This window comes from Chaetodon trifascialis, chromosome 1 (genome assembly GCF_039877785.1).
Source record: "Chaetodon trifascialis isolate fChaTrf1 chromosome 1, fChaTrf1.hap1, whole genome shotgun sequence".
Lineage (NCBI taxonomy): Eukaryota > Metazoa > Chordata > Actinopteri > Chaetodontiformes > Chaetodontidae > Chaetodon > Chaetodon trifascialis.
The window spans coordinates 3,507,333-3,532,861 of NC_092056.1; the positions used below are offsets into that span (position 1 = coordinate 3,507,333).

Sequence of the window (25,529 nt, forward strand, 5' to 3'; positions counted from 1 at the left end):
CTCCACGGAGCGTTTTAGCCTCTTTCAGCTCATTGTGTTTGTTTTTTCATGTAATGTTCGGTGTCACCGCTCTCATCATGCAGCTGCTTTAAGCAAACGCTATGTAAATATCTGTTTGCTTGTATAATGTCTAGTGAATAGACTGTGTGTATATTTTTGTTTTTGGTATTGGGAAGGTTTCTGTCGTGAGGCAGGTCGGAGGACTCCACCTGCTCTTAACTTGCAAACATTTCCCCCTGTGCTGAATTCTGACAGTGCAAACTGAATTAAGGAACAGTGGAAATGATTTGGGGGTGAAAAACCCTTGCTTCCCCCACTATGACCAAAGCATCAGTAAATGCAGCTTTTAAGATATTTACATGGATTAAAAGGACCGTACATTCACAGCTGCAGGACGTCTGATCATTTCACACTCAAAGATAGAGCACGCATCTCCAAAATGTCAGCTGCTCAGGCATTAAAGGTCCAATGTGTTGGATTCAGTGGCATCTAGTGGTGAGGTTGCAGATTGCAACCAGCTGAACAGCCCTCGCCTCACCTTCCCTTTCATTTAAACTAATGAAAACGTACTTATGACTGTTATATTCCATTCCTGACTCAATGTGGACCTTTAAGAAAAGCTTTTGATGTCAGACAGGTTGGTTCACTAACCTTCTGAAAGGGTTTCACAAGGTCAACAAACAGTACAAATATCCACCAAAGTGGAGTAATGAAGTTTTCACACATCTGTATTATTCCACAAAGGCTTTAAGAGGAGCAGAGTCCGCTCACACAGATCCGCTCTGCAGCTCTATCAGCTGAGAAACACACATCCTCTACATGTTATCATTGGACGGCATTGCTTCCTTAATCACTCCATTTTTCGTGACCCCGGTGTCGGCTGGTTGAAGAACACGGACCCACGGCGAAGGTAAAAGCCCAATATGTGTTGATGACAATGTGCAATCCTCCTTTTCCTTTCATAAAAACGTTGTAATTCCTTTTCATTTAGCTTCTGCTTTCACATCTAAGCTTGACCCTTAGTCCTCTTCACAGTTATAACTTCCTCCTGACAGCTCAATTACTTCTGCTTGGCACATGCACTTGAGCTGCTCTGTAGTATCTAGGTGTACGCCGTGTGTATTTCACAGATTTTAGTTGGAAAGCTAAATGAATATAAACTAACTTTTCTTTTAAATTTGCAAAAAAGGTTCAAAATGAATACTCAGAGTGGCACAGATCAGCAGGAAAATGTTTTCTTTGTGTCAACTCTGACTTTTATCCTGTTAACAAGAAACAAAAATCAGCATTTGACAGATGAACTTTATTTTATTTTATTTTATTTTATTTTATTTTTTTGGCATTTTTTGTGCACTGTAATTAAATTTAAGCTCACCTTATCTCAGGAGCAAGTCTTGGAAGACTTGAGAAAGAGAAAAAACAACAGAAAAAATGCTTAATTAAAAGTCAATCACAAAACAACTCTGGGCAGGATCATCCAAAAAGATGGCTGATAATACTCAGATGGATGGTGAAATGAGAAGGTAGAGTACGTGACAGGTGGCGTCTTATTTTATGAATGTATTTATTTACTTATTCATTTAGTGATTCTTTAACCAGGTCAGTCACTCTGAGACTAAATCTCTTTAAATTATAAAATGTACCGCGCTTTGTCTTTGAAGGCAGCACACACTGAAATGTGTTTCACCTGTTTGGTTTCTTTTAGACAATAACAGCATCTGCTGCAAAGCTTTCTATGATATTTTTGATGTTTACCTTTTTCTTAGTTTCAGTGGAACAGGAATGAGGTTTTAAGGCCTGAAAGCCGGGCGGGAACACAGCGCAGACGTCTCAAATCAGTCTGCGTCCTCATGCAACAGCAATGTGACAGTTAAAGCAGATCTGACGTTCAGTGTGATGTCTTCATTTGTCACACCACAGAATAAAAACTGTCTTCAGCATGATCATGTCAGGACAGACACTGACGCACAAACACAACACGGACTGAATGATGGCGCCATCTGCTGCATCTCACCTGGAAGTGCAAGACCGGGCATTCGAGGTTTCTGGAAGCATTTTCTGTTTTAAAAATTCACGCATCCTTAATCTTAATCTTAATCTTAATCTTTGACTGGAACATTTACTTTGCAGCAATGAGGTTTAAGGCTTTCCTTTCCTTATGGTGTTCTAACATTTCATCGAAGCTACATGACTCTATATTGAGTAAATATGTGTTATTATGACTCCGCCACTACATCAGATGGACATATTCGTAGTTGTTTTGTGCATTGTTTTATATGCATTTAGCCAAATTTCAGTCTGACTTTGAAGGGGCATTTGGTAATTCAATCTGTATTTTAATCTAATTTCAATCCTATCTATAATGAAGGTGTGAATGACACTTGAAGGGGCTGACATCCTGTAGCACTGAGTGACTAACAGGTTTTTGTGATGTGGGTGGGTTTGTCTGCTTACCATCGAACTCTAAACTAACGGTTTCATTAAAAGTCTCCTTTATAACCATAACTGAAAGCCTTCATCACTGTAAATTTCAGTTTATGCCGTTCAATGTTTCAGTTTCTTGGCTCCCAAACTAAAGCTCAAACTGTTGCCGTTGCTGCCTCCAGAGGTTTGGATTAAATGTCCATGTATGGATCTCAGCTGCATTATGTTTCACACTGCAGAAATGTGTAATACTGTGTCTCTAATATCCCGGTTTCAAAGTCAATGCACTGCAGCAGATTGAACTATTAGTTGTTGAAATGTGAGAGGACATCTTCTGCAAGCAGGAGAAAATATTAAAAAGTGGTGATTTTACAAACAGAAACTGCTAGTTATTCGATTAGATATCCACTCAAAACACCAAAGCATGTTTCCTCAGTGTAAATTTATTATGAGAAAGTCTGTATTTGCACAGATTTGTTTTCAGACAGTTCAAGATCCAAAATGTCTCTGATGAATTTACCATCTCGTTCATGAGTTTTCCTTAATGAATACAAATGTTTTGTTTCTTCCAACTAAAACAAACCTTGGTTTACTCTGTGTTTCCACTGGGACACTGAAGCTTTAAAATCTGATTTTCATTGTTGAATAATGCAAGACAGCAGCAAAGGCCTGTAGGAGGGAGGAAAACAATGGTCCAATGACAAGCACCGTTTTATTTCCAGGAAGAAAAGAGTAAGAAAAACTCATCAAGGAAATGAAAATGGCCAGAAACAAGATTTCCTGTTTGACGGTTGTGCCTTCAAAATAAAACATCAACTTTGCATTATTTTAACAAGAAGTGGCAGTAGTGGCTGCCTTATTATTTCAATCAACCATGGGCTTCAAGATGATGCAACAGCAGCATTCACTCTTCTGTTGACAAGATTTTGAAATTTTTGTAATGCAAATAGCAGAAACCACACAGCACACTAATGACAAATCTTGGACTCTACAAAGCTAAACCTGCAGCACATACGGGCACACACCACCAACAAAAAGGCGACATTAATGAATGCACAAAAATACTGCAGAAATAATTTTTTTTATCAACTTCTGAAGAATCCATGAATGTGCCTTCCTGCACTTTCACCGTCAAATTATCTCGCAGTGGTTCATCGCGACTTTTACTTTGGAAAAACCACTAGCGGAAGTTGTACGTTGATTCTGGCCTGTCCGGCGGCAGGAACTTTCGCTTCGTTCCTTCACAACAAGATGGACTGGAGTGAGGATGACAGTGTAAGTCGGTGTAATGTTCATTTGCTTTCTCTGTTGCCCCTGTTGTGGGCTCATTCTGTCATCTGCTGGAGACCTGGTTGTCGTAGTTTTTCGTAATTTTAGCTTAGCAGGTTGTTAGCATTAACTAGCTAGCTTAGTGTTTAATGTTAGCACGTCGGTAAGTTGGTGTAAGGCGGAATAACCTGTCCGCACTGACACTGACGAACCAACTGTCAGTTAGTCAGATAGCTTCAGTGGGTGTAGCTAGCCTGCTGCTAGTGACCTGATGTGACACAGCGCTGGCTAATTAATCTGTCATCACGCTCATAGGTTTGATTTAGCTAATGATCTACGTGTAGCTAAAAGGTATCGATGTCCACGTAATGGAAAGTCGGTTTGATAAGTCTGATTGACATGATGATGCATTGACAGCCGACGTGTGTTTAACCGTTTCACGGCGCAGTTACCTTTCTCATCCTCGATTAAAGCTTAACTCAGTTTTGTTTTTGTTTTTTTGCTGATAGCAGCTCATTAGCTGCGTGTGTTTGTCCACATCCACATGTGTTTGTAGTCATTACAGCGGTTAGCTTGTGCCATATGTTGCTGAGTTAGCCATCTGTCCGGAGGGTGGCTGCTTAGTCCCAGCATGTCCAACAACAGCCAGACTGAAAAAAAATAAGCTCCAAGACACCCCATAAATACAAGATTAACTCATTAAAGCACATCCATGGCAGTAAAATTTACACTGAAATATGTAGAACCACCGACCACAGCAGTATACCTCTAGTATTTCCGTATGCGCCTCCTCATAATTCTATTTATAGCTCCAGAATAATGTGAAATATTTTCCTCTGTCACCATAAAGCCCAATGAGATGCCGTCAGTTTTTCAATCGATAATCAGAATTGTCACTGATCAGTTTTGCTAATTGTTTCAGCACTGAATTTTATATTGATATATTGTAAAACTGCACATTGTCACGTATGTCGTCACATTGCCTAATCCAGATGTTTTGGAGCTGTCAGCATTTTTTTTACCTTATTTATTACTTTTGAACACTGCAGTTGTTTTGCTGCAGAGAGGTTTGATAAGGCTCTACCAGCTGTTTGCGGAGACTGACATGATGGACGGTTTATACAGTTTATGGGAATAGGAGAACACAGGACTGCACTGTGGACACTAACCTGCTGTGTGTTTGATGGTCTTGCAATCATCAGTAAAACTCTGTGCTGAAACAAGTAGTTGATCTACTTCCACTGAATCTTGGAAGTGTAAGATCTCAAATAACTGGACGTCTGGTGTCGGTGGGTGGGTTTAAGTATAATGGCGGGATTTTAGAGGCAGTTGGAAGGTGTCAGGAAATGAGGGGGGAGCGAGGGGCGAAGGGGAAGATGTGCAGCAAAGGTGGGTGTTTGGTCGGGCTTGATCCGGTGATTTTGTGCATCCTCATGCTTCCTCAGATAAATTCATTTTCACTCAACCAAGACTTAACTTGGTGACGCTACTGTTCTCCACCAATTCAGTGTCTCCACATGGACCGCTTTGGACCGCTTTGTGTTCTGTGTCGCAGGGTCACGGCCACATGCGTGACAGCTGTCACCACGGACATGCAGGTCATTCTCACAGTCACGGGCCGAGAGCGGCGCACCCCTTCATGACGGGTTTCCACGGCCAGTTTGGCAAAAGCGCGGATCAGGGCATGAACCTCAGCCAGCAGCCGAAGAAACGGTCGCACATGGATGACAGCAGCAGCTGGGACATCGTCAAGGCATCGCAGTAAGTGCTGGAACATTAGCTCTGCGCCAGCTGCTGGACACTTCAGTGTGTGCGTCCATTTCATGCAGTGCCACGATTGTCAATGCAAACACTATCTAAATGTTAGCTCGCTGGCTTGCCCAATTTCTTCAAGAATAAACGTTGTCATGGTCCAAAGTAAAGGTGCATAACTAATATTTACCTCCTATTAGCTAAGCGTGATGAAAGGCAGAGATGGCCGACTGGCTTGCTGTTACTTAAGCTAAACTGGGGTTGGCTGGCTCACTTTGGCTTGGTTGTGCAGCGTGGGTCTGGCTTTGAGAGCGTCGTGGTGTTGGCTGATGGACTGATTCGCAAATGGCAAGCTAGTTAGTAGTATAACAAGGTATATTTCAGATGTAGCATGCTAAAACCTTCCCTTTAACCAATGCAGCCACAGTGGACATTGTGTCTCTCACCTTGATTATTTGTGTTAGAGGTTTTGTGCTGCAGCTCTTCACCTAGTAGCTGAGGCCTGTGCAGTGCTTCCACGGTGGTAAAATAGTAAAACAATTCTTACTGTGTTTTAGGATCATATAAACTTCAAATGTATTTCGAGTGTGCGGCGCAGTCGTAACCACAGACGTTGTTTCTTTACATGAATATCAGCAGTGACGAGTATTTGACCAACGTATTTGCACAGGAGTTGCGCAACAAAACTCAAGCAATGTGCAAAGGCTCCCTGCGCTGTGTGTTTAATTAGCTGACAGACTGCGATGACTTATTTGTTTGTGCAGTTTGAAAGAAGCCGATAAGTATGTAAAGGTAACTGAAGTACTGGCTCGAGGTGCAGCAGAGCGAAGGTCGCCCTTCTCTGCTGAGCCGTTCCTGTCCGTCTGTTCATGCCACCGTCTGGTCTGTTAGTGCAGCGGGAGCTTTGTGCACAAGTGCTGGAACTTATTATTAACGGTCTGAAACTGTGATTAAATGAGCTTCATTCATTCACAGTTGAGAGTTTATTCTCTGTCATCTGGCTTGTAGTTTTTCATTAATTGTTCCCTGCCTCAGATGTATTATTTACTGGAGCACAGTGCAGCCTGAAGCGTGAGTCTGCTGGTTATGGCTAACGGTGTGTTCCTTTCTCTGTGCGATCCTGTCAGGTTCGGCATCCTCGAGCGCTGTAAGGAGCTGGTGGAAGCCGGATATGACATCAGGCAGCCGGACAAAGAGAACGTCACTCTGCTGCACTGGGCGGCCATCAACAACCGCTTAGAGCTGGTCAAGTAAGACGTGCACATATCACCTCCATCTCACTACAGCTGACTCCCCTGAGAGACTCGAGGAACCTGTTACCTGAACGCAGAAACATTCCTCAGCAGCTTACTCACCACATTCAGAGCAAGAGGCGTCTGGCCTGAGTAGCTGTCATTATGTCAGTAATGTTGGGGCGTTGTTCTGGGTGTAAATTCATGAGACTTTTGTATCCACGCCCATGAAGTTTCCGTCATTTCTGGAGATCGTTCTTGCATTTTGATTTGTTCAGACGTACAGTTTGATTATTTAGTATCATTTTAGCTGTTTTCATGTCACAATCTGTAATGTATGTTAGCATAGATGGCATGAATTTAGTAAATTAAATGAAATGGATTAGTGTTGCTGCTGTCGGTTCAACAGCTTCAGTGCAGTCGGTCCCTCCGGGGCTTAATTTCTTTTATTTTTCATAGTTAGATGAAGCACAGTGCTTTGATCAATAACACGCTGCCTCATAAAATCATCCAGAAAAGAAATCGAGGCGACTGAACTGAAATGCGAGAACCTCCAGCACGCTGCGTTCAGAACAGCTGAAGCTGATTTGCTCTCTGTGTCTTCCCTGCTGTTTCCTGACAGGTATTATATGTCTAAAGGAGCGATCGTGGACCAGCTTGGAGGAGACCTGAACTCGACTCCTCTTCACTGGGCCATAAGGTGACTGAATGACCGTGAAGGGATTCGTTGTTTGGGTTTGCTTTGCTCTGCTGTTCCACATTTTAATGAATCCGGGTTCAGTTTGTTAAAATGTATTTTCAGCAGCTTTAGGCCAAAAGCATTTGTCATGAATAAGTAGGTACTTCTTCATTATATAAAAATAAATAAATGAAACATAAGGCGAGCCACGCATTTGTTTCTGATTGGCCGAAGCGCTTTGTGAAACACGTCAGTCCAGTGCTTCCTCCTTAAAGCTGTCTGTGGCTTTTGTCAATGATGAGGCAGGGCCACCTCCCCATGGTGATCCAGCTGATGAGGTATGGAGCCGACCCCTCCATCGCGGACGGAGAAGGCTACCGTGCGCTCCACCTGGCCATCCTCTTCCAGCACATGGCCATAGCAGCTTATCTCATGGCAAAGGGGCAGGTCAGACCCCACACACTCTGTCTCTGCAACACCTTTATTTGTTTCAAGTCTTTCCTCGTTGCATTACATTATTTTCTTTTCACTTTCCTGGTTGGTAATCTTCACATTTGCCTCTTTGCCTGCAGGAAGTCGATGGGCCTGACTGCAACGGGCAAACGCCGCTGATGTTAGCAGCCCAGAAGATCATTGGGTAAGAAAATATGTGAAGTATTGCTGAGTTTTGACAGTGATGGATGGATTTTCTGTCGTCTGTCCGCATGTTTCAGTCATCATGTATTAATAAAAAATGCCTTTTGGGTTAAGAAGCAAACAGCACACGTTGTTCTTCTGTTGCAGGCCTGAACCCACAAACTTCTTGATCAAAAATAACGCCTCTGTGAATGCTGTGGACAAAGTGAACAGGAACACTCCGCTGCACTGCGCCGTGCTGGCAGGAAACGTAGACGCCGCCCACATCCTGCTGGAGGCCGGGGCCAGCGTAGACGCAGAAAACGTCAATGTGAGCCACACAAAACTCCTGCTGCAGGAGTGTTGGTGTCAGTCTGCTGTCACGCTGCGGGCGACACGCCAGCAGTCAGCACCAGAGAAAGTCTGAGCGACACAGTGGACGTCGCTGTGCTGGTGTGACCATCTGGCATCAGCCATGAACGTTTTGCAAGAGACTCTTATTTCAAACACTTATGGGAATCATCTTCCCAAAAGCTCTGGTTTTATGTCACAGTTGTGACAGTTGGGTTGAAAGAGATAAAAAGGGAGATAAAAAGTTGTTGCCTCACTCAGATGTTTGAGCTGTGCGAGCACAGTTTGACACTACGAGGCCGTTTGTTTTCACGCTCTGCTGCAGCCGACACGCTTCTCTGTGCTCGCCTCAAATCTCAGTTTAACACCCATGACAGCTCGCTAATCTGAGTGCACCTAAAATGTCACGTTAAATCTGAGAGTTGAGCTCTGGGTAGGATGACAGGGCGACCCACCGGTTCAGTTCGTCACAGCGTGTTCAGAAGCAGCACAATCGCAAACACTCGTTGCTTCCTTGCATTTTGAATGGCGTGAGTAACGATGCCTGTCTCCGTGGTGTGTTTAATGCTTCTTCTTCAGGGTCACACGCCCATCGACTTGGCCCACCAGGTGCACAGCCCGCTGCTCATCCACATGCTCAACCACATCAAACAGGAGAGGATTCGCGTCAACTCGCGCTGCCTGCGGATCATCAACAGATACAGGGTGTGCGCTTATTAAAGACCTGCCTAAAACGTCCAGTCACACTTAAAAAGTCTCCAGTGATCTCTAGAAACCTCATCCTCTTTGCGTTTTCCAGGTCTTTCTGCAGTTTTTGCTCTGCACCGCCATGTTTGGAAGTGTGGGCGCCATTGTTGATATGAACTCAGAGTCCTGGCTGCTCAAAGGGATCCTGCTGGCCTGTGTGATTGGCGTGATCAATGTGGCCTCGAGGTGAGGACGCATTCCCGCTGAGCTGTCCTCTTGACCACTCTGAGTTTAATAGCCTTTTAATAAGACATGTTTGTGTCCAAACAGGAACGTCCCAGGTCCAGCCTTTCAGTCCCTCCTGCCTGCCACAGCTCTCATGGCGTCGGTCTTCTGGATGCTCGTCACCTGGTGCCTCTGGTTCCTGCCTGATATCCTTTCTCCCTGCACACGAGGGTTCTTCTTGTCTGGTCGGGCCTCTAGAGGACTGATCAGACAGCTGAATGAACACCGCTGGATGAAAGTGCAGCAACATATTCACTGTGATCAACAGTCAGCAAACCTAGCAGCTGATTTTCCTTCAGTTTAATGTGTGGTGTGTTTGCCTTTTGATCTCATGAAGGATGAGTTTCTTAACCTTTGACCCCACATGGGCACAGCGCCACAGTTCAGGTCCTGTTCACTCTGAATGCCACCGCTCTGCTCTACTACTACCTCCGCACCTGCCGGACCGACCCGGGCTTCGTGAAGGCAACCGAAGAAGAGAAGAAAATGGTGGGAGGAGCATTAAAAGTTAAACTCTAAATGATGTTACGTGAACATGTTTAGTGCAGGAATGAGTGGAGTTTTGTTGGTTTGTGTCGTCAGAATGTGTTGGTGTTGGCTGAGGCCGGCTGTCTGGACCCCAGAATATTCTGCACGTCTTGTATGGTGAGATTTAACCCCACAGCCTTCACTGTTCCATAACACAGACTGCGGCGGCCTGCATGCTAACGAACCGCTTCGTTCACAGACAAAGAAACCGGTGAGAGCCAACCACTGCTTCTCCTGTGATGCCTGCGTGGCGAAGCAGGACCACCACTCGATGTGGACCAACGGCTGCATCGGTATGACACATCGCAACAGGAAAAGCGGCTTTCGACCCTCAAAACTTGTCATTTGATCGAATTAACTGAAAATATTTCCTCACCAGAGTGGGACTCTGTCAGAGTCAGGTTGCAATCTGCAACCTCACCACTAGATGGCATTAAATCAGACACGCTGGTCCTTTAAGTTAATGAGTTCAGGAGAATGAAAATGTCTGGTTTTGCAATATTTGATCCCTAACAATAAGAAATATGCGTTCCTTGTCCAATTGACTTATCAGGATGTGACTCATTATTATTGAGGTCGAGCTGCACTGAAGTCGATCTCTCATCAGACACGTTTGTTGTCTTCCAGGCGCGAGGAACCACCACTACTTCGTCCTCTTCCTGCTGTCCCTCATGCTGATGGGGGCCTGGATGTTCTACGGTTGTCTCGTGTGTGAGTGACTTGGCGGCAGTAACAGAATCAGCCTTACATTGACGCTGGACTCACGCGCCTGCGCTGTGTGTGTTTTCAGACTGGTCGACTCGCTGCGCGCTGCCTTACGAGGAGCAGGGCCTGTGGGGCGTCGTCTCCGGCCTGGTCAGCTGCTCGCCCTGGCTGCTCAGCATCTTCCTGCTGGCCTTCTATCACACCTGCTGGTCCGGCCTGACCCTGGTGCTGCAGCTCTACCAGGTGACTCTGCCAAGCGCTTCCTAAAGCTCTCACGATGGGTCATTTGAGGAAATGAGGCAGGATTCAAGCTGTGTCAAGAAACTTTCTCTCCACCTTTATTGCATGAAACATAAGGAATTGTTTTTATTTCAGCCCCTTTTTGTCCCTGAACTTGTCCAGTCATGGAAACCCACCTGCTCAGCTTATGAGCGTCAGGTTACGGTCCACTGATCTGCTGTGTTTATACGCTCCTGAGCATCCTCCTCGCCTTCTCTGACGTCTCTGTCCTCTCTGACCGATGTGTTTCCTCTGTGCCGGAGCAGATTGCCTTCCTGGGACTGACCACGGCAGAGCGCATGAACCTGACACTCCACCAAATGAAACTCCGACAATCCGTCTCCCTGAGACAGAATCCATACAAGTGAGTTGATGCGACGTCTGTATTTGGTGCATTACTTTTGGACATCTGATAAACTAATTCGTCTTTGGCATCCATATTGTTGCCTGACTGCAAGCTCACAGCCTTTTAAATCAAAGTTTATTTTGCACATCAGTGCAGCTCTATGCTGCTCTGTCCTTTATGTCAGTGGGTCGATCAATATTTGACATCAGAGGATTAATGTCTGTAGTTAATGTCTGTGTTGTAATGATGATGCAGGGCGAGCTTATGCTGTTCAGTCATGGTCTTGTGCATTAATGAACGTCTGGTTGTGCATTAGCTTGATTTATTACTGATGCCATCGTGCCAAACCTGATGTTCGTCTCTATGGAAAACCTGGATCTAATAATATCGAACATGTTCAAGCTGATGTTTGTACCTGGATCTGAAAGTGGCTCAGTTACAGTATAAGTACTCGTTCTCAGCATGTCTCAAAGTCTGACCTAGAGTAACGTGAAATGGTATCAGTAACATGAAACATGAGCTGCTTCTCAGGTTTCATTTCATTCTGCATTCAATGATGGATTGAAAGAAGAATCGAGCCAGCCGGGAACTTTGAAGCCCAGAATGGGAACATCTGGAAAACTCAAAGTGCTTTGAGGTGTCTGATAGGAGGTGACACAGTTTTTATGAGTTTCTTAGTTTGCTGGGAGTCAAACTGATGGGACTTTTCCCGGGACGTGGACTTCAGCGGAAAGAAAGTTAATGTGTTTGCATGAAATCTGGTTTGATGAGCTCGAGGTTTGGACTTCTCCTGGGCTGCGAGTTTGGTTATGAATGAAATGACTTAAGGCGTCTGATGTGCTAAAGCGGCGTTCTGAATGCTCTCTGATTGTCCGTCTGCAGTTTGGGCGTGGTGCGGAACCTGGTTTCCTTCTTCCAGCTGCGTTGCTGTGGCCTCTTCAAACCGGCCGTCATCGACTGGACGCAGCAGTTCCCGCCCAGCCGCGACCAGCCCGCGTTCGGACACACCGACATGGTCTGACCTCCCCGCCGCCCCTCGCTCAGGGTCAAGGCTCAGTCTCTTACAGTGGTTCTGGACCAAAAGCACAAAGTGTATTTATTTATTTTTCTATGTAATATCAGAAGTCGGGGAACACAAAGCAAAGAAATCGGTTGCTCTTTGTACAGACTGCTGCTGCCTTATACTTGACCAACGTAAGTGAAATCACAACATGTTTAAATTTGGGTCAAATGAACCTTTAAAGGCCTAAATTGTAGTTGAAGTTTTGAGATGTTTTTTATGAACACATCAAGCCTATTTTTTATGATCTGTTCTGGGAAAAAAAGGATCTTTGTACATGGAAAACAGTTATGACTTTTGTAAGAGTTGCATGTGTTTAATAATCAATGACCACTATAGTACTTCAATAAAGCAATGTTGTGCCTGTCTTTTTAACTGGCTTTGGGTGGACTCCTGGGGGGGGGGGGGGGGCAGTTTCGCCTCTTTTAGCTCATAGTTTTGGTTTTACAGCACATTTACTGTTTGGTTCAGGTTGTAGTTTTCAGCTGTCCGTAGTTCGACTTTTTACAAAACAAGCTCGCATACAGACTGTGTGACACGTCAGGTGTGTGCACATCTGGATCCAAACAGGAGGCAGGCTGTCCGCTGAGGTGATTGGTTGCTTCCAGATTGTGTCTGGCTTCCTGTAAAGGGAGCCCAGCTGACCTGCCGATGACACCATGTGAACATCAGCTGTTAGTGCTTCATTTTAATCCACTGATGGCTGCTCCCTTCTTTAGCTTTAACACTGCAAATCAATTCTCAGGATGAATCTTAATACATCTCATATATACTTCATAAAAATGATTATTTTGTTGTGTGTGTGCTGGATTCATAAGCAGTGAACTGCCAGCACGCTGTCATGCTGTCAGTGTTTGTGCCTGTGGAGCTCTTCTGCCCCCACCTGGCCAGTCAGCTTTAAGACAGCATGCACCACCTGCAGGGGTCTCAGCAGAGTCATGCCATGGCAGTCACAGAGATCTGCTCTTCATCCAGCTGCAAGAGGCCGACGATGACAGTGGCAGCGTGGAGAACACGTCAACACATGCCGCTCACTGCATTACACCACAAAGGACATACTCTGCAGTGACCGGCAGTCTCAGAAACAGCTGAATATTAAAGAGTTTCACCAGACTGGCTGCAGAGTTGTGTTTAGAAGAGGAGACGTTAGATGCAGCAGCATTGATTTCACCCTCAGCTCCATCAGAAAGCTCATGTCTGTGCATCGACCGCCACATGTGAAAGTCTTCTGTCTGTCCTGGCCAGAGATGATTACTGTTATTATTACTGTTAGTATTGAAGGTGTTGGAAGATAAATCAGAAAGTCCATCACGTTGCTGCATCTCAACCTGAAAAGCTTCATGCTGGTTCCTGGAAAACCTTTTCGAAGGGATAATTTAAGACAGACCATGAAGTGAACAGAGTCCTCTGCTGCAGGGACTTCTGCTCTGTGAGCGTTTTCCTCTGCATCCTCATCTCCTCTAATTTAACAGTCTGATAACAGCTCTAATTCAGTTTGACAAAAACATCTAATCCCATCCCGCTCTGCACGGCTGCTCACATATAATTGTTTGGGAGAAAATAACACATCCCGTCTGTTCATCACTTGATTATTCCAATTAAGTTATTTATGAATGCAAATAAGATTTTATTAATAATTACCTTTAACAAGAAGAGGCAATGTTAATTGTCTTTTTACAGCAGGAAGTGATGGAGATGGAAATAACTTCATAGACTTTAAAGCAGGGCTGGGCATGTCCCTGCTTCCTCTTTACCTTTGCTTATAAAAATGTCATTTTTGGTGAATAAGCTCCACTCAGGATACATTTTAAGGTAAGAAAATGTTTTATTGCACACTCAGGATTAACAGTTCTAAGTATCGGGCAATATTTAACCCAATTTTCAAGATAATAGTGACCTTAAAACATGGCTGTGATTGTACCTGCCCATCAGCATGGCGTCTATCATGCATTACAAACACCCAGCGTAAAGGTCACTCTCGTTCCTCCAACATGGCGGCGTTCCCCAGCCCAAACCCCTTCGGCCCGAAGTTTTTGGCGTAGCAGACTGAAGAGAGAATTAGAAAACAATGTTACTTTACTGCACTTCTGAGCATTTTCTGTGTGTGTGTGTGTGTGTGTGTGTGTGTGTGTGTGTGCGCATGCGTACCTTTACAGTAAAGCTCTCCATCCTTGTCTGTCACCGTGGTCGACTCCAGGCTTTTACCACACAGGGCGCAGCGGAAACAGGTTTTATGCCAGGGCTGCTCACACACAGAATAACAATCTTAACCAGGGTTTTAAACGTTTGACCATGAATGCATCACGACTCTCTGGTGCCCCGCCGGCCCGAAGAGTCCACCACTGAGGTGCACATCTGCCCGGTTAAAGGTGAACAAACACGAGCTGCGACGAGCTGAGCTGAGTGTAATGACTTGAAAGAAAAGATCTGCGAAGGTCTTTGAATGATCGTGGTCCATTTCGTGACATCTTGCTCTGACTAAGTGCAGCTTTTGGGTTCAGAATGTTTCAGTTATTGTATGAAAACAGCATAAAATTGCAGACGGCCATCTTGTTTGGGCTCTAAGAACCTCCGTCAACCACGTTCCTGATTAAAAAGTCTATATTCATGCTGCTGTCAGTCTGCTGGACAACAGGAAGAGGCCGTACTTTAGAGCAAGATGTATTTTAAAACATGTGGAAAAGGAAAGCACAGTCCACTAAATCGGGACGGTCCTCACCTTCCCGGCTCCCATCACCTTCTCTGCTGCGTAGACGGCTTTGGAGCAGCGAGGGCAGCGGTCTGAACCTCCAAACTTCTGGGAAAATTTATTAGCGGTGGAGTTTGAAGACGCTGGTTGTGGTTTAGAGCTGAAAGAGGAAAAAGACGCTGTGTGACTGCAGCTCTGTACCTGTGGCTTAATTTGGGCATGTTTTAGAGGACAGATGGCCTTCAGATGGATCTTGTAATTAAAGGTTCAGTTCATCCAAGTCTCCTGCACAGAAAACCAAAAGTACCTAAATATATGGACTGATACCACTTTCACCTTGCTGGGTGAGAAGACTCTTTAATATGAACCCAGACTTGTGTTTCAAACTCCAGCGTGAACACGTACTCATGAGGCTGCAGGTCTGCGTTGGGTCCAGGAGGATCAGAGCTCAGAGCTCCAGCTCCTTGCCCGTACCCATAGCCTTTTGGCCCATATTTCTTGCCATAACAGGACTTGCAGTAAATCTCAGACTCGTGCGCTGCGACGGTGGTGCTGTCCAGGCCTTTTCTGCAGCTCACTGTGTGAAAGAAACACAAACATGATGCACGTATGAAAGCAGGAGGCTGGAATGCTCTCAGCTCCTCCAGACTGGGTGGATGTCCTGGTGGAGCACTGGAGGTTAAATAAAGCTCAGGCCGAGCGAGTTTTATCAGTCAGCAGCGGCATTGCACAGTCAGATGTCTTGTGTTTCTATTTAAGGAGAGTGTGAGGTGAAAGCTCCAGAGAAGATGAACACACAGCAGATGGATGAGCTCATCTCAGAGGCCACGAGCTCACGTCCAACCGCCTGCAGACTGTTTGTGCAGGGATCAGAAAACACAAACGAGGCGTCCGCTCTGAGTCCAGATCAGACCGCCGCAGCTGGGAGGTCCGGTTATTATGGCCTGACAACTTTGGCTGCGTCACAGCGGGAACCGCGAATGAAATTCAGGTCAATTACTAGAACGTGCTACATGAGAAAAGGCCATTTTATGGAGAAAATGTGAGAGAACGTGGTCAGTGCTCGCTAAAGTGTAAAGAAATAAAAGGAAGAGCAGAAGGAGTGATGAATATAGAGAAAGAGAGGAAAGAAAGAAAAGGTGAAATGAGGAAAAAGAAGTAAGAAACACAGGAAGGAGGCAAGAAAGGAAGGAACTGAGAAAGAGAAGCAGGAAAGAAAGGAAGGAGGTGAGTCAGATGAGGAAGGAGGGAAAAGATGAAGGTAAAATTGAGGAAGAAAGAAAAACAGAAACAGAGAGATAAGAAAGTGAAAGGAGGGAAAAAACAGGATGAAGAAAAAGGAAGAGATGGGAGGAAAAAGGAAACCACATAAAACTGGACTTTAAAGACAAAAGAAGTAGAGAGCAGAAGCACTCTACTCACTGCAGATGAAGCAGGTCTTATGGAAGCTCCTCCCGTTGCACTGCACCTCCTCTGCATGGTACACCGTCTTCTCACAGGCGGCGCACTGGGCACCTCCTCCCCAGTTTGGCATCTTCGAGAAAGAAAGAGCAAAAAGAAAGCCATCAGTCTGTATCTACACCAATAAATGTCTCCCCTGAATGCAACGTGGTGCCTTCAAGTCACGGCCTTTGCCTGAACAACAGGCCAAAACCCAAAGATATATTCAGGTTACAAAGATGGGAAAAACTGCAAACTTTCACATTTGAGCAGCTGGAATCAGAGATTTTCTTTCAATCGACTCATCAATTAATCAGCTAATTGTTCCAGCTGCAGTGTGATGTTCTACCTTAAAATAACTTTATTAGTCTTTTGTATGGATATTAAATGAAGATGAGCTGGGACCTTGTAAGATCTAATAAGTGTTATTTTCATTGGATATTTTCACGTGATGACTTAATATTGAGGCACATTTATTCACCATTAACTAGATGCTCATTAGCATTAAAGTTAGCATATTAGCTCTTCATGAGTCATTATAAAGCACTCATTAATGCCTTATTCTGGAGGTTATTGAGGGTTAAATCATTGATTGTAATCATTACAAAAACTTCCTTACCTACAATCAATAATAAGTGATTAGGAGGCTATAGAGGGAATAAGTCATTAATAAGTGATTTATAATGACAAATAAGGAGCTAATAGGCTACTAATACGCATGCTAATAAGCAGCTAGTTAACGGTGAATGTGTGAACCTTAATATAAAATGTTTCTGATATTTTTATTTGATAAATGACTAAAACAATTCACTTATTTATTTCAAGTAACTTGACTCACTGAGAATCTACTTTACAGTGAGTCATGTGCTCCATATACTTTTATAAAGTCCATTTTCTCACATTTAAGGCCAACAATACAAAAAATACATGATTAGATTATGAAATGAAGAGATCACATAAATAAAACTTCAAACCTAAAACAATGGGCTGTAGTTTTGTCCTTTATAACGTGCAGTGTGGTTTTTAAAAACCTGAATCTTCTGAAATATTCAGAGCTCGTACAGGGCGTTTCTCATATTTCCTCCTCAGTTTTTGATCAGCTTCTCCTCTGAAAGCCTGGACATGTGGCAGCGCTGCGCTGCCCGGCCTTCAGCCTCACAGCACTGGTATGTGACAGTCCAGGAACAGTGATTTACTGAGACATCAGACAAAAGCATCTCCATCAAACACTGCTGGAGGACAAATCTCACATGGGGCTGACCCTGCTGTTAAAGTCCTGAAGCCAAAAAGTAAAACAAATGTAATTCCAACTCCAACAGGAAGCTTTAACACAAAGGAAATGAGCCCTTACCTTGAATCCAAGCCTGTGTGCTTCACTGTGACCCGGGTGGCTTAAATAGAGTCCATCTGACCATCAGCACAGTCCACCGGTGACGCTTCAATGAAACTATCCTCCTAAAATAACCGGTGACGGAGAAAAGCCCCCTGACCCTTCATCACAGGCTCAACATCAGCCATTTGTTCTGGGCTGGCAGCTGCCTGCAGGGAGGCGTCCACGGGGCAAACTGCAGGATTATGTGCATAAACGATGGGAACGCAAAGCAGGAAAGTGACAACTGCATTGTGAATGTGAACACAGGGTTAAACCTGCCACGTTCATGTCTTCATGTACAGACATTAAACACTTCCAGACCACCAACAGCTCGGATCTCTCCAGGGATCCAAACACAACAGACGTCTCCCACTTCAGCTCAAGAGTTCAAGACTTCAACAGCTGCTGAGTCATCAGGAGATAACAGAAATATGTTCCAGTCAGATATAAACATCAATTAAAACACACTGGAGAAAATCAGTCGATGGAAAGAAATGCAGAGCAGCCAGGAGTGATTTAATGTGGATGAAGTTTATATTAATGCAAATATCCATTATTTGGTGACAGTGTAACTGAAGCTAGCTCTATGTTCATCGTGTAATTAACTGTCCTGAGAGACAGATTTATTCCTCCTTCTGCCTGAATGATGTGAATGTGGCATCTCTCAGCTTTCATCAGTCCGATCACTGCTCCGGCAGCTCCGGCTGTCATTTTTCAGCTCATTCTGGGTTTTTCTTTTTAGCCTTTTCCCTGTAAAAAGCTGCCTGCAGAGGACACCATGAAGCAAACAGTCAAGCTGAGGGCCGGACAGCTGAACGATGAGCTGAAGGGGACAGTGAAGCTGGAGGAAGCTGCACATCAAGGTGATAACTGCACGTTCATGATGGTCCATCAGCACGCGAACATGTTGGTTCAGCATGTCAGGATGACATTTTAGCTTCACTTCACAAAGCAGAAGTGTTTTCAGCCAAAAATCATGAACATGAGACAAATTCACATTTTGACCTGCGGGTGGCGCCAAAGGAAAAGTCCACTGAAAGGCTACAGGCTCATGTCTTATCATCAATGTACTGTTTGAGTCATTTATTCATGAAATGTGGTAAAAGTTTGCTTGTTCCTGCCGTGTTTATTGTACCTGGAGTATCTTTGGGTTTTGGACTGTTGGACAGGCAAAACGTGACTAAAACTGAATAACAAACACATGAATCTATATATAAAAAATCATTATGAGCAGCAGCCCTGCATGTGTGCGCTAACTACAATCCAACAGGTGAGAAGAAGACTGACACACCGACGTCGCATGATGCTCCTAAAAATGTATTCAGATTCATTGACACATTTTACATTTAGCAGAACATCAGAAACATCCTTATAAATTAAACTTATCAAAAAGTCTGATTAGTCTTAGAATGAATCACAAATATTCACAAACATTCTTAATTCCATCTTTAACAGGGGTAACAGGTAACATGTACATATGTGCAAAAGATGTCTCACTTGGTTTAACAAAATCAATGCTTCCAATCGAACTCATCTTTCAGTCAAAAACGTCCGTCTGGCTTGTTCAGCGTAGTATTATTGTGGCTTTTGCCACATTTGAATCTGAAAAAGGAAAATAATTGCTGCTCACATCACCCACATTAGCAGAAGTAACTAAGAAACAACCCGATAAAAAAAGAAAATCAACTTTCAAAGTTTAGTCCAGGGAAAAGTTTCGGCCTGCATCGCGGAGGCTGTGACGCTGCGGTGAAATGTTCAGAGGTAATCAATACTGAAAATCAAAGAGACAGAAAACAGAAGATGCCCACCCACAACACAAACACACAAACACATCACGTCCACAGACAGCAGCGGGGTCCCTTCAGGAGTCCTCGGCGGCCACGTCCAGCTTCCTCTGAGGGATGTAAACAGGTTTGGTGGCCAGGTGTCCGCCGGCGGTGACCACGGCGGCCAGAGGGGACAGGGGGACCGGCGTGTGGAAGAAGCTGTGCTGGGGGAGGCCGGTCCCTTTGGGGGTGGTCATCAGAGGCTGGACGACAGACAACCCTCAGTTAGTTGATTAAGCACAAAAAGTCAAAGTGTGAAGTATTCCAGTATTTGACCTTAACTTAAAGAAATATGGCGATTTAGTGTTGCACTTCCATGAAGTTTGGGATTCTGACAGTCACTGCAGTAGTAAGTAGTAGTATTTCCTGTTTTTTTTTTTTTTACCTGCTGTACACTGATCAGGGCCACCGGTTGCCCGGCTGCAGCCTGCTGGATGGGCACAGGGGACACGGGTTTGATGAAAACCATGCCTCTCTGCTGCAGAGCCAGGGGGCTGGCACACTCTGCAGTCTGGGGGGCCGTGAAGCCGTTTCCTGGGCTGGAGCCTGAGATCAGACCCAGGTTCTGCAGGGTGAAGTTGAGGATGGCCGGACTGGGGCTGTGGAGGCGGTGGCCCTGCTGGGCGGTGTGCGGCGAGGAGGCGGCGACGGCGGGTTTGTGGAGACGAAGGTTGGTGGGTGTGATCTCCTGGGCTGGGGAGGGTCTGGAGCCTGTTGGAGACAAAAGAAAAACGGTCCAATCTCTCAGCTCGGTGCAGCCCCTTACTTAATCTACAGCTTTTATCAAGTTCATTTGGAGATTCAAAAGCCTGTTGTGACGTTTACTGACATATTTACCTGCTGTTGGTGTTTGGAAGATGTTGTAAGTGGGAGTTGAGGCCTTGCTGTTTTCCTTGTAGCTGATGAGGGACTGCTGGGAGATTGGGATTAGGTATCCGGCCGGGACTAAAGTCTGGACGGGCAGACAAGTAAACGTCACTCATGCTGCTGTTGAACCAGAACTAAGGTCTGAAAAGCCTCTGTGGTGCATTTACCTCAGCGTGCAGCTGTCCTGGCGTCAGGGGCACGGCTCTGACCGGCGTCAATCCCGCCTCGCCGTCAGAGTTCGCCGTCTTGTCCTCTCTGTCCAGGAAGGTCTCCAAGCTCTGCTCTAGTGTCTGATTGGCTACAGCACCGCCAGGGGTGTTTACAAACTCTGGGTCCAGGTGGAGGGCACGAGGCGAGGGCCGGCCTGAGAGCGGAGCGCTGCGACGGGCCTTCAGACGGGCCTGAAGGATCTCACACAGCTTTGGAGAGGTGTCCTACGGGAGGCCGGCAGGGAGGGGGGAGCGGAGAGGGGGGGGAATACTGCACGTCAGAAATGAATAACCACACAATCACAATTTTAAATGTTTTCATTGAGAACAACTTTCCTTTAATGACTCAAATAGTACCTTAAGGTTGGGGTCTGTCCTCTTGGCTTTGGAGGGGCTGCCCTCTGAGGCTGAATCTGAGCTCTGCCGTTTGGGCGCCGCGGGGCTGACGTCCGACACCCAGGAGGCCGGCTGGCTCCTGGCTGTATTCTGACCTGTCGGACTCTGCCCGGTCTTATCCTCAAAGGTCATAGAGCGCACGGCGAGGCTGGTCGGCTGCGGCCTGGCCAGAGGGTTCGACCTGGGAGAAGAAGGCTGCAAGTACACGGCGTAGGGCCCGGCCCCCCTCTGCTGAGGTAACAACACGGGGATCAGGGATGAACACTGTGCAGGGATGTATGCGACGGAGCCCGCGGGCAGGGCTGCCAGCGGGGTGTGGGGGGTGAGGTGGACAGTAGTGTTGACTCCAGGCTCCTGGGTTGGAGGTAGTAACGGCGCCTGAGAGGAGGAGGTCGGCGCTAACCTCACAGCAGCTGCGTCCGCCTTAGCAGCAGCGGGCTTTGGATGTTCAGCTCCAGCCCTGGAAAAGAAGCAGGACCCGGGTTTAACACTGAAGCTCTACAATGATGGTGTTAGAAACTCACGGCTAATGCGGCTCCTGGAGGTGTTACATGCAGTAATGATGATTCAGCAGCGTTCTAACAAACCTTATCAACTCCGCTAAGACTCAGATGGATTTAAAGAACCCTAAACAGGTTTGGGTCTAAGCAGAAGCAAACTTACACTGACTCCTGGTCAAGTTCAATCTGACAAATAGCAGCAAGTTGAGCCATTTTGTTTGGGAAGTCAGTGTTTGAGGGGTCGCCTGAAGAAAAGAAGAAGGTGAGATGTTAAGTGTCATCACAAACGCCACAGCCGTAACCTGCAGAAGCGTTCTCCATACGCACTGAGGGCGCTCTTGACGGGACTGCTGGGGGCGGAGCTGATCTTGCGACGGTCGTCCTGAATGCTCCTGGCCAGCTTTATGAGGGAGGGGTGTCGGGTGAAGCTGCGCCTGGCCCCGGGCGATGAGAACAGGTTTTTGGCACAGTTATCTACTGATGCACGGGACTCCAGCACACTTTTCTTCTTGGATGAGCTTTCAGAAGCGGAGTTCTGCAAGTCTGGAACAAGCATTTGATGTTTAGTCCATGAAACTAGGAGAACATAACTGAATCACTGATTACTGCTCAAGAGAAACTGAAAGTCCTGAAACGTGTTTTAACTTATAAGGCAGTTGGGAAATGGGAAAAGGTCTGCGATACCTTTGACTTGTGGGAATTCCTCGGGGCCGACCCATTCAAAGGCCGGTTTCCTCCCCCTCTCTTCTGTCACGTGGACCTTCTCGATCAGCTTCAGGCTCCGCAGCACGTTAGCTATATCATACAGCCGCCGCACTTTGGCTGCAAACACACGAGCAAGATTATCTACTGCCAACAGAGACGATGGACAAAGAGATTTTGTTCAGACCTGTTTAAAACATTTCAGTATCTTTATGTCGCAATGAAGTTTCGCTGACATTCATTAGAACAAAACGGTGTTTGCAAATGTATTGAGGTCTTAAGATTTGACTTTTTTCATAACACTTGCATGTCTTCAGACTTTCCACACTATTTAAATTACATCTACCATCCAACACCAACACACTGCAGTGTCTACATCAGTATTTGTGAAAGACGGCATTTTGAAGGTGCTGGCACTGAAAGGAGATGAGGGCTGAAATCATACATCAGCACTGTTTTCCTTCTGGCAGGCCCCGTACTCACTCTTGAACTTGTTCTTGTCTTGATCTGCACCCTGGTCCTCTCCGATCAGGATCTTGGCGGCCACGTCCAGACTGACCACACGAGGATTAGACACCAGGAAGAGCATGACGAACTTCTGGCTCATCACCCTCAGAGATTTGTCTTTCCGACTGTTAACAGAGGCTGAACAGGACACAAAGAGAGTTAAAAAAAAATCTAATGTAGGGTATTTCAGTAAAGGACTAAAAACAAACTCATCTGTTAATTGTAAAAGGTCGATTTTGAGGACATTTGATGTCAGTGAGAATCCAGGATTAACCATTCTGGATGATGCTCACCTGCTCTGAACTCTACTCCCGGAAGCTCCACAAAGAAGAGCTCCTTCTGCCCCTGCTCTCCGCCCTCCAAATCCACCACCACCTCCTCGTTCTCCTTCTCCTCCCCTTCAAAGTCAAACTCTTTGTCCAGGAGACGCTGCCGGATCTGCTGCATCTGCTGGCCGTACCTGTGCTCCTCGCCCACCTGCTTCAAAATGGCCAGAGTCTGAGCCAGCTTGGTCCGGCCGTGCCACGCGTAGCGGTTCTTGGCCGAGCGGCTGACCATGTGGAGACTCTCCAGCACGTTCATGATGTCGTAGATGCGCCTGCGCTCCACGTCTGTGCACATGGACAGAAAACACACAAACCCTCAAGTTAAGACATGAACCAAGAAAGCAGTGTTTCATTCTGTTTAGTCCCAAATTGAAATTACAGATAGAAACACTCCAGCAACTTTAAGCGAACGATAAAACAGAAACACCACCTCCAGATTAAAGAGCAATGAAAGCAACCATTCGCTGCCAAATACAGAATCTGAAACTGTGATCTCGATGAACGGATACGGTGTGATTGACATACTGAGCTCAGTGGCCACGTCGTCCAGGCAGATGTCGTTATTGACGGCGGGGTTCGGGCAGTCTGGGTAGCGGGCGAGGAATTTATGACAGAGCAAACCCAGACTCTTCTCTTTCCTGCTGATCATTTTCTCCGACTCTTCTCCATTTTCAGCGTCCTACAGGAAGAGAAACGGAGAACCACGGGTAAGAAACGTATTCCTTTGAACACCAGGTGTCCGTCATGCGTTGATGCGAGGATGTTTTGTACCTGTATGGAGTCAACGCCATCCCGCGCCTCGCTGTCCATGCATAGCTCCTTCTCTCGGTTCCTGATGTCAGGACTAGCTGCACTGATGAGCATTTTAAGGTTGGACGTTGGCGTCCAGGGATCGACTGAACCTGCTTCCCTTCCCTTTTTAGGCGTAGCGAGGGGACCCATGGTCGGCCGCTTCTCCACCGCCGCCGCTCACTGACCTAATGATTTCTTTGGAGTATTTACAGGAACCTGGGGCGCTACAGAGCCATCACCCTGGTCAGCAAAAGGAGAAACAAAAAGATGATAATTGAGATACAAGCCCACCATTCCTACCGAGGTGTACTGGGATTAAGTCTGACTGACATGCAGGCTGTTTTGTAATGCCTGACCTTTGAATGAGATTTCTGGGTCAGGTTTTAAGATTCAAGCGCTGTACTTTTGCACCTTAGCATAAGAATTATTAAGGGTTAATACAATGATAGCCTCCGATTAGAGAGGATGAAAACAACACTTGAAATCACTAAAATACGTATAATAGTCTTAACGGTATGGGACACGGCTAACAACAGCTAACAAGCTAACATTCGTTCTATCTAACATTTAATCTTGTTCTGATTATTTTTTCCCTACTCTTTATTGCATTTAATTCGATGTATTATTTAGTATCATTAGTTTAAACCTACAGTTTTAACAGTATTTATAGCGTTACTCGTGAATTTCTGGATTTACTATGAAAGTTAAACAGCAAAATATTTCCGTAGACAGTCTTACCGCTTCTTGAGTATTACATATTTATCCGGTACCAACATTTTTAAAACAGCGTAGCAACGATCAGTGAAACAACGGACCGGTGATCAATTCAGATCACTCCATACCGTAAAATTGATCGCAAAATCTGTTTAAATCTAATCAAAACACGAGATTTACAGTGGCGGTAACTGACGTACCTCCTGTCGAATCGCCGGGCCCAACGGACGCGCCGGGCCCGCCCTTTTTACTACAAAAAGCCAATGGGAGGGCCGCGCGAAGCAGCGTACAGGAAGTGGAGGGAGCGTCCCGCGCAGGTAAACTGTTTTTGAAATCCTTGGCGCGGAACGTTTGTACGGAAACTTCGGCCGCTCGCTTTAAACACGCAAACGTTTGTCGCTAAATCTGAATCTTCACGACAAGAAGAACTCAGCATTAATAAGATGACGAGCTTCAAAAGTTTCCCTCCAAAGTTAACGCTTGCTGTCACGTAACCGGCTGTGAGCGCCCGCCGTCTGGTAAGATCTAGGTTTAGGGCTCGCCTCCATGACCGAACGTCCTCCAGCTCACACACACGAAACTGGATAATCCAGAAACGTTTCGGACATTAGCAGCTTTGTTTTAAAAGACACGGAGGCGACATGAGCCAACGATGAAGCGGCTAATGAGAGGAGGCGGTAACCCAGCGGCACCGAAACCGAAGCTTTAACTCCTCTAAACATCTTGATCTTTTTTAAATTAAGGTTTCTATATATTAAATATACGTAACGTACACTTACCCGAAAAGCAAGCCTTGGTCAGGGGTTAGAAACGTCCCATCTTCGCAGCACCGTGTTGTGGGTATCAGCTATTTCCAAATGAGAAGTCCGAGCGCTGAAATGTGGACTTTTAACACCAAAACCACAAAAATCCACAAAAGAAACGCAAAACCTCAAACTGGAAAAGTACAAACTATACGAGCCTCTCGGTGTATCTCA

At 45.6% G+C, this 25,529-nt stretch overlaps 3 protein-coding genes across 5 annotated transcripts; 1 reads left to right on the forward strand and 2 right to left on the reverse strand.

The window, feature by feature from the left end:
• Positions 1 to 3,618: 3,618 nt before the first annotated feature.
• On the forward strand, positions 3,619 to 12,591 carry zdhhc13 (zinc finger DHHC-type palmitoyltransferase 13). Its single transcript, XM_070960554.1, has 17 exons — positions 3,619 to 3,699; positions 5,249 to 5,454; positions 6,573 to 6,695; positions 7,300 to 7,377; positions 7,659 to 7,803; positions 7,929 to 7,993; positions 8,140 to 8,302; positions 8,902 to 9,027; positions 9,122 to 9,255; positions 9,340 to 9,440; positions 9,659 to 9,783; positions 9,877 to 9,939; positions 10,022 to 10,115; positions 10,450 to 10,533; positions 10,613 to 10,770; positions 11,073 to 11,170; positions 12,035 to 12,591. The coding sequence occupies exons 1-17, from the start codon at positions 3,676 to 3,678 to the stop codon at positions 12,171 to 12,173; spliced, it is 1,926 nt and encodes a 641-aa protein (XP_070816655.1). The 5' UTR covers positions 3,619 to 3,675; the 3' UTR covers positions 12,174 to 12,591.
• A 1,548-nt stretch (positions 12,592 to 14,139) lies between these two features.
• csrp3 (cysteine and glycine-rich protein 3 (cardiac LIM protein)) lies at positions 14,140 to 16,435 on the reverse strand. 3 transcript variants are annotated; one of them, XM_070964918.1, is made up of 5 exons: positions 16,324 to 16,435; positions 15,307 to 15,478; positions 14,950 to 15,061; positions 14,361 to 14,454; positions 14,140 to 14,258 (listed from the first exon to the last, which is right to left on the reverse strand). In XM_070964918.1, the coding sequence occupies exons 1-5, from the start codon at positions 16,433 to 16,435 to the stop codon at positions 14,185 to 14,187; spliced, it is 564 nt and encodes a 187-aa protein (XP_070821019.1). In that variant the 3' UTR covers positions 14,140 to 14,184. The 3 variants fall into 3 exon arrangements, with proteins under 3 accessions (XP_070821019.1, XP_070821003.1, XP_070821011.1); XM_070964902.1 differs by having other exon boundaries at positions 14,932 to 15,061; XM_070964910.1 differs by having other exon boundaries at positions 14,161 to 14,258; positions 14,367 to 14,454; positions 14,932 to 15,061.
• A 3,120-nt stretch (positions 16,436 to 19,555) lies between these two features.
• Positions 19,556 to 25,529, reverse strand: e2f8 (E2F transcription factor 8). The gene is made up of 13 exons (XM_070965300.1): positions 25,332 to 25,529; positions 23,818 to 24,078; positions 23,572 to 23,725; positions 23,014 to 23,331; positions 22,697 to 22,858; positions 22,196 to 22,333; positions 21,839 to 22,054; positions 21,675 to 21,756; positions 20,973 to 21,471; positions 20,574 to 20,840; positions 20,377 to 20,491; positions 19,925 to 20,250; positions 19,556 to 19,742 (listed from the first exon to the last, which is right to left on the reverse strand). Exons 2-13 carry the CDS (start codon positions 23,986 to 23,988, stop codon positions 19,575 to 19,577), a joined length of 2,616 nt encoding a protein of 871 aa, XP_070821401.1. The 5' UTR covers positions 23,989 to 24,078; positions 25,332 to 25,529; the 3' UTR covers positions 19,556 to 19,574.

Bases quoted from the DNA above. Each gene is read 5' to 3' on its own strand.
- csrp3 (XM_070964902.1), bottom strand. From the start codon at position 16,435: ATGCCAAACTGGGGAGGAGGTGCCCAGTGCGCCGCCTGTGAGAAGACG. The intron at 15,479-16,323 runs GTGAGTAGAGTG...TCTTTCACACAG, and splicing joins TAAGACCTGCTTCATCTGCA to TGAGCTGCAGAAAAGGCCTG. The intron at 14,259-14,360 runs GTACGCATGCGC...TTCTCTCTTCAG, and splicing joins TGGAGAGCTTTACTGTAAAG to TCTGCTACGCCAAAAACTTC.
- zdhhc13 (XM_070960554.1), top strand. From the start codon at position 3,676: ATGGACTGGAGTGAGGATGACAGT. The intron at 6,696-7,299 runs GTAAGACGTGCA...GTTTCCTGACAG, and splicing joins AACCGCTTAGAGCTGGTCAA to GTATTATATGTCTAAAGGAG. The intron at 9,940-10,021 runs GTGAGATTTAAC...CTTCGTTCACAG, and splicing joins TATTCTGCACGTCTTGTATG to ACAAAGAAACCGGTGAGAGC.
- e2f8 (XM_070965300.1), bottom strand. From the start codon at position 23,988: ATGGGTCCCCTCGCTACGCCTAAAAAGGGAAGGGAAGCAGGTTCAGTC. The intron at 21,472-21,674 runs GTAAGTTTGCTT...CTTCTTTTCCAG, and splicing joins GAACTTGACCAGGAGTCAGT to GGCTGGAGCTGAACATCCAA. The intron at 19,743-19,924 runs GTAAAAAAAAAA...TCTGTCGTCCAG, and splicing joins CCCTGATCAGTGTACAGCAG to CCTCTGATGACCACCCCCAA.